Genomic DNA, 8,061 nt, shown 5'->3' with positions numbered 1-8,061 from the left:
CATAAGATTGTCATCAAGATTGAGGAAACAACATCTGTAAATTTTACAGTAAAAACTGAGTAAAACAAAATAGGGCAATTGAATACATGAAAAAAGTATCTGCAAATAATCATGAAGATCAACATTAATAGTGAAAGGTCCGGCAGATACAACAACAAATTTTAACAGAAAATTTATTAATATTGATGATCAAAGTTATGCGTGGGCAAAAGTGAAAGCAAAAACGATGCAACTATTTTAGAACGGAGAAATAAATTATATAATATAACATTATGTTTATTTGATTTCACTTGTACTTGTACTTGTACCGATGCCTTTCTAGTTGTCCAGTGTCCACATTGTATCAAGTAAATTCTTTTGGAGTGCACTAAATTGGATAAGTCTGGATGCTTGATCACTTGTACAAAATTGCTTCTTCATTGGCCTATTAATTATCAACTTTGACAATAGAAAAACACCAAACCCCTGGAAAAATAAGCAGTAAAAGGTCTGCCCAGATACAACAAGTTCTACAACAATACATGCTTGCTTGGCAGGTTCTCAGTTTTGTAATGATCAAAATAAAACAACAATCTTTTACATATTCAGACTACAGGGAAACGGAATGGTAAACTACAGCAACCACCTTGTGCAGCAACGCAATGGTAAACTGCAGCAACGCGTTCTATAAGACATATTCAGACTGCCGGGAAACGGAACGGTAAACTGCAGCAACGCGTTTCTGCAAACGGATGTTGAAGCAGCTGACAACATGAAAAGAATTAGAACAATCAATCAATCAGGGAACAGCAGTAAGGCAAGGGTAAAATGCAGTTCCACAAGCAATCCATTGCCGTTTCCTCCCACGCGGAAGAACGCAACCAGGTACCTTCAACCACTCCCGTTTCGCCACATCATACGTGACGATCCGATTCATCTGTCGGGACCGCAGTGACAGCATGAGCAAACCTTTGTTGCCCAAACAAGTCATCCGCACGTGCTTTCCGTAAAATTCTAAGCACCACACATTTGGCATTCTGTCAACCTCCTTCCACAACACCGTCATCTTCTGAAGCTCCCATATGCAAACGCAAGTGGCAGCGTTCTTTGTCAGTAACCCGACCAGAAAGATTCGGCCTCCACACTCTGCAAGGTTGTGGTCGGTCGAGTTTGGCGGGTTCGGGATCAGGTGTTGCTTCCAAATCCCACTAACCACGTCATAGGACACAACCCCCTCAGGTTCGGACCTCAAGAAGTAGATCGTGGCATCAATAGACACCGTGTTTGACCTAAAATTCAACGAAAGTGGGAGCTTGATTCCCGAGGGAAAATTTCCCGGACGTTCCCAAGAATTCTTCAGAGAGTCGTAAATTTCGTACTCACCATCACGGCCGAACCATAGTATCTTGTATCCACGTGTGGTTGTGGTTGAATCTCCATATTGGACCATACCAACAGCAACACGGGACCAAACCTTGACAGATCTTGGAGGGAGCTCCTTCCATACCTGGGTTAAAGGGTTGCATATGTAAAACAATCGATGACCTATATCGAGGAAGCAGACAAGACCCCCAACTGAAGCAACTGGCAATAGGATAACCTTCGGAGGAAGTTGAGGGATGGTGGGGTGGCGCCATTTTTTAGCAGAAGGATCATAAATAGCACCTGCGTTCACATTTTCATGAGTTATGGTGTAGAACCAAGGTTGGGACTGTGACACTTCACTGCAGTGTTCTGAGAAACTCCGTGAAGTAAGCAAACCATTCCATTTCCGACACACCGTACGGAAACGGAAGAATGTAGCTATGGGAAGCTTAGCAATGACCGCCTCAAATAAGTCCTCGGGAAATTCCTTCCATAGTTCCTCACTCATGTTATCAGATGAATTATTCGAGAATTCAGACTGCTTTCCACGATTTCGTCCTTTCCGGGGTTTCTTGGTTGGTGGTGGCTTGAAATGATCGACCATTTCTAAAATCCCGGGTTTTTCAGCTGGCATGATGACACTATTGCAGTTTTCTTCCACAAGATTGTCATCAAGATTAAGGAAACAGCATCTGTAAATTTTACAGTAAAAATGAGTAAAACCAAAAAGGGCAATTGACTACATGAAAAAAAAAATCTGCAAATAATCAAGAAGATCAACATTAATAGTAAAAGTAACAGGTCTACCAGATACAGGAAAATGGACACTGTTTTAGTCCTCCAAATTCCATCATAAGAACACACTCTGTCATTAACTCATTTTCTTAAATAATGCTCCCCTCAATCAAATACTCCAGACCTTTCAAGATAGTAGGCAACAATTAAGTTAAGTGGTCAGACCTTGCTACCTTTGAGATTTGGCAAAAAATGTAATGAGTTATATTATACACCTATACAATAGAACATTTATGATTACAAAGTTTTTACGATGACATAATGACAGAAAATAATGGGAAAATATGGCAAGGTTTAGCCTCTAAAGTCACATGTTCAAGAAAAGAGGTACCAAGGGAGCAACTCAAATACGAAATCGGTCCAGAAAGATGTGTGGAATTCAGCTTTGTATGTATCATGTAACTTGTCTTACATGAGATGCCTAATTTACTGAGTACACAGAACACGAGTAAACACTTGCATATTTAATTGAAGCCATAATCCCGCAGCATCCTTTAAGATGTCGGAATCTGACGCATTGACATGGTCTTATACGGATGATTGTAGCCAAGTCCAAATAACTTAGTATGTCAGACTACCGACTCTTTAAGTAGTTCTAACATTTACATATATAAAATATAAGCATGTGACGGTCAACCCACAGGAACTAGGGAATTTATAAGAACATAATATGTTGTCCTGCAAACTACTCCGTTGTTAGTAAATACTCTGCGGCTCATTGAAGAAAACTAAAGCAATTTTAGTATCTCTTAGAGGACAGGTTTCATGAGATGACATGTACCCTTGAAGGGCTATAACTGGCATCTTTGCCTTTACAGAGGCAAAACACAAAATACTTTTAAAAAAGATCTCTTGATAGCTTATACTTTGGAGTTGAGAAGCAATAAACACCCAGCAATACACAGTAAATGACTAACTTCCCCAAAAACCAACACAAACTCTATCTTCACATATGGAGCAAAGTCTAATCAACTACTCAGCACAAAGTCCAACAGAACCTTATATTCAAGAAAATTATAATTATAATATTTTACTGCTAGGGGCATGCTTTTGACATTTTGATTTCAACACATATAGCTTTGTGGAACAAAATCTATGTCCAAATAGAACACATGCTACTAGAAAGTATTAAAATAAATATACCAAAAAATCAAATCACAAATTCATTTTTTTCCGAATGCTATTAGACAAGATAAACCTGTTCTAAGGTCCACCACATTGTCTATTTCTCTAATTAAACTTGGCTGCATAAAAAAAAATACAATTTAGTCCGGCAATCTTTGTTCAAGGATCAATTCCAGTTTTTCTTCTATAACAGTAGGTCTCACACATGGATAAAAAATATGGTATAGGTCGCGGTCGCGGTCGCGGGATCGGTCGCGGAATTTCGGTAACGGAAATGATGCGTTAGTCACGGACCTTATCGCGGTTGTCACGTAGGTACTTGAAATTTGAAAAAGAAGCCCCATGTCAACTCCACTCACTACCTACCCTACCCCCCTCCCCTAAACCGTACACGTGACAGAATTAAATGAATTACTTTGTCCACCTTCTCTCTCCTCTCTTGTTTTAGATCTGAAAATGGAGTTCTCTACTCTATTTCAGTGGGGTTTCTCCATTTCTTTCCTTTTTCCCTTTCTTTTTTGAGTCAAAAACTGAGTAGACGTGAGGCTAATAACGTTAAATACCGACAAAATTGGTTCGGACCGGTTGAATCGACCGAGATCTCGCCGTGTTTAAAACACCTTTACAACTCGGGATATCTCGTATCGCCGGCCTCCAAAACTAGTTAACTCAGGCGATACGAGTTAACTAGGGTGAGTTTTTACACCATGGTCTCACACCAACCTAATATTTTCCACAATTCAAGTCATGATGTTCAACATTGAACAGTATGTAAAAGAAAAATAGAAGATGCAACTCAAAGGACAAACCAATATGTAATTCTACTTTCTTAAATTCTAAAACAAACTTCATGCCCAAATATCCCTAACCTAAAACCACCACCATCCTGACCCTTTCTCTACAAAACAAGAGGTGAACAATCTAAACAGCCGACCTCCCTGACAACGTATAAAATCTTCAAAATAAGAAACGAAAAATATTTGTCGACATTGATGACTAAAACAAGATAAGCAAACAAATTTACCCACATTAGGCTGAATTTTGAACTTCTAAACACCGTATCTCTCTGTGAAACAGCTTTCATACCACTCCCATCAGTATGATGACAGGATCATCAGATTAGAAAGCTCCTAAACCATAACCATGAGTGTCTCTGCCTCTTCCTCCCCCTTTCCCTACCTATCTCACTTCCTTCTCTCTATCCCTCTACCTTCTCTTTGGTAATAAGTAACCCTCTTATTAACACCAACCACCAAGGCCACCTGGCATCACCTCTTGATTGGGTGGGAAGTGAGAACTACTGAGTCATTAAATTGTTTTGCTCTCAAGTGTTCCACAACCCCTTTGAAGCTTTGACCCAATGTATAATTCAGTTTACAGGCCTTATTGAACACCGGTGTCCTCCATCATCAACATCTGCTAGTAACTTATACTTTTAGTAACTCCTTGGTTTACCTCATTCCCATTCCACCTAATACAGAGTATTAGACAATAGCTTCTAAAGTAGAGAGTGGGCCAGGCCTTACCTTAGTGCAACACTATGTGAAATGCAAGTTGAAATAAAGGGAAAGACATACCCACACCCTCCCATATCCTCCTTAAGCGAGAGCATAGTGCAGTTGTGTTCTGCTTTGCTATTTCTTTTTTAAAGTGAATTCTAGCTCAAATTACGTATAAAAGGTGCACATGGTGAATTTGCACGTGCCTCAACCACCAAGTATAACCAACGTTTGTGTTTGTAAAATTCCATTGTGTATCTCTTGGGTTTGCAAATACTAACTTAACACCCTGATTACCAAATTTTAACTAAGATCACCCATAATCAGGTAGGTGGGCGGGGAGGGGGGATTGAAGATAGGGAAAAAGGAACTTAAACCCTCCGACTCCCATAGTGAGTGTTTGATTGGAAAATTTTAAAAAAATAAAAGAGGCAAGAGGGAATCATCAACACTGCAAACTCAACCTCCATGAGAGTTTTACAAATCTTTTAACACAGAAACAGAAAATACGATTCACCATCATTGAGTTAAAAGGAAGATAATCAAACAAATCTTTCAGAAAAAGATATGTTAATTTTGAACTCTTACTCTAGAAAATTGATATAAAAACAACTAAACACCATGCTCCTCAGTGAAACAACTGCCAGCCCCTCCCATCAGTATGATAACAGGACAACCATGATAAAAAGCTCCTCAACCATAGCCGCAAACATATCTGCCTCTTCCTCCTACCCTTCCTGTCCCCCTTCCTCCTCTCTATCCCTCTAGGTTGTTTGGTACTAAATTTTTCACGCTTTTACCAGAATATATCTCAGTTCACAGACCTTACAGAACACTGTTGTCCAACGTCATTAACGTCTGCTACTCACTTACCCTTTAAGTAAAACCTTAAGGTCAACCTCATTTCATTTCAACTTGACCTAAATTAGACAATAGCTTGTGAGGTAAACGTTGGCCTTAGTGCAACAGTATACGAAATGCATGTTCAACCCAAGGGAAAGACAAATCCACAATTCCGCACCCCCCACCCCCCCTGTATCCTGCTTCAGTAAGAGAACTATGTAGTTGTGCGATTGTGCACTGGCTTTGCAGTCACTTTTTAAAGTGAATTCTATCTCAAGTACGTTTCAAAAGTTCACATGGTAAATTTGACAAATTCCTCAACCCTTAAGCATGATTGGACTTTTCGGCATAAAGCCTCGCGCTAAATTACTCAGAAGTGATGAGATACGGACCACGTGGTCATGGAGTATATTTTCAAACATATCACACGATTACAGCTTTATAACGTTGCAATAATCTACAAATAGAAAGAAACATATCAACTAAGAGAACTCTTTATTTCGCAACATGCTAAGTAGTAAAGGATTGAAGTTTCACATTTAAATAATGTCAGGTAACTCTTTATTCCTTACCGTATCAATGCCTACTACGCATATGATACACTTCTAATTCCTAAACAAATTGGTAATACGATGACGCCAGAAGAAATAGTCCATTTTAAGGCTGCAGGTGGGCTGTACTACTCATCATGCAAAACCAAGATTCTAGCTTGTGTTTAAAAGTGATTATCTATATCAGAAACAACATGATCGTAACTACATTCTCACTTTGAAACGCATAAAAAAAAGAAACTAAAGAAAAAAGGAAACTACTAAAGATGTAAATTGTAAGGGCTAATACAATTCATCTCCAAATGCCAATCAAACCCTTGAAGAACAAAAACTAACTCACATACCCAAAAGGCTAAAACTAAACATAAACATAACGACCAAGTCCGAGCTACCTCATCGAAATTACACTATTGCATGGCAATTGAATCTACCTAACCAGCTCACCCAACTAATCACCTCCAGATTGTTGGTTCTATTCATCTATCAATAAGCACTGGGTCTTGAGTCATTTCATTCATCACTTGATTCGAATTCCGAGCAGGTTCAAAAAATTGATCTCAAAGTGTCTAGGGTTGGCCACAAGAGGTTCTCTCCCCACTTTCTTCTCCCTTCCCATCGCAAAATTGCACGATGACTCGCCACAGTGAAAGGAACATTATTATCACTTATCACTGTTGTCCTTGTATTATTAATCATCACAATTGACTTCTAATTCAAAGCTCAAACAATCACATGGAAAATTTGAAGCAATTACAATCAAAACTTGTAGATTAGCTATAAACCCCAGAAAATCCAAAGGGGTTGCAAAATTCACCACAATTAACAGGAAAAAAAAATCATAACCTAAAAATCATCATTATTCACAAAGAAGACCATCAAATTGCCCACAAATAGCTGACAAAAATGCACCAAAAACACCTCAAAAATCAAAAACAAAACCAGCCCACAAACGGAAACAACCCCAGGAAATCGGATCAGGTGACACAAATTGAAAAACAATTACAAAATTCAAAATAGAAATAGAAAGAAGAAATACCTGGATGAAGAGGAAGATTGTGAGAAGAGAAGAGGATGAGGTTGAAACGGTGTCGTACTATAGCCGTAAATTTGAGAGAGTTCATGAAAGTGGGTAAGAAGCTGCCTTAGCATGGCAAATTCTTCTTCCATACGCCTTCTTAATACACAATTTTTGCTGGCAAAAGAAAACTGGGTTTTCTTCCCTCTTCTTCAATGAAGAAGAAGAAGGAGGATTCTGGGGAAGAATTTCTTCTTCTTTTCCATTTTTGTTGGCTTTATTATCTGCCTTTTTGTTGTTCTTCTTTTTTGGGTTTATTTGTTTTTCTCACTCCTAATTTTATCCAACGTCAATGTATCAACCGTGCGATATGGGATATCATTGCTTTGTATTGACCCGTACGCTAACTAAACCATTCCCCCTAATCCCCTCTTTGTGGCTAATTAGTTTGTTGAATGTGTTTAGCCTTTTAGGGAGCGGTGGTTGTTTTTTTATGGATCGTTCGGATCAAATTCGGGCCGGGTTTATGTTCAATTGGTTATGAGATGTTTAATTAAAAAATAGTTGATTCTTATAATTTTATTGTTAGATCGAGTACGTCTGGTTTGAGATCGTATTTGAATTATGAGTTATTCTATTCAATTTCAACTAAAGCATTCCCCTTAATCTCCTATGGCTTAGTTTGTTGAATGTGTTTAGCCTTTTAGGGACCGGTGGTTGTTTTCGATGGATCGTTCAGATCAAATTCGGGTCGGGTTTGTGTTCAGTTGGTTATGAGATGTTTAATTAAAAATGAGGTGGTCCTTGTGATTTTATTGTTAGATCGAGTTCCGTTTGAAATTGTATTTGAGTTATGAGTTATTCTATTCAATTTTTCAACTAAATCATT

General features: G+C 38.6%; 1 protein-coding gene across 1 annotated transcript; it reads right to left on the bottom strand.

Annotated features, from left to right (window-relative positions):
• Positions 1-466: 466 nt before the first annotated feature.
• Positions 467-7,529, bottom strand: LOC110785707 (F-box only protein 6). Its single transcript, XM_021990197.2, has 2 exons — positions 7,194-7,529; positions 467-2,036 (listed from the first exon to the last, which is right to left on the bottom strand). The coding sequence occupies exons 1-2, from the start codon at positions 7,322-7,324 to the stop codon at positions 779-781; spliced, it is 1,389 nt and encodes a 462-aa protein (XP_021845889.1). The 5' UTR covers positions 7,325-7,529; the 3' UTR covers positions 467-778.
• Positions 7,530-8,061: the final 532 nt, after the last annotated feature.

Source organism: Spinacia oleracea, chromosome 1 (assembly GCF_020520425.1).
Source record: "Spinacia oleracea cultivar Varoflay chromosome 1, BTI_SOV_V1, whole genome shotgun sequence".
NCBI lineage: Eukaryota > Viridiplantae > Streptophyta > Magnoliopsida > Caryophyllales > Amaranthaceae > Spinacia > Spinacia oleracea.
The sequence above is the reverse complement of the archived record's forward strand: the minus strand, read 5'-3'. Positions and strand labels throughout refer to the sequence as shown.

Excerpts from the sequence above, each read along its gene's own strand:
- LOC110785707 (XM_021990197.2), bottom strand. The coding sequence starts at position 7,324 with ATGGAAGAAGAATTTGCCATGCTAAGGCAGCTTCTTACCCACTTTCAT. Across the intron at positions 2,037-7,193 it reads CAATCTTCCTCTTCATCCAG|ATGCTGTTTCCTTAATCTTG; the intron begins GTATTTCTTCTT and ends TAAAATTTACAG.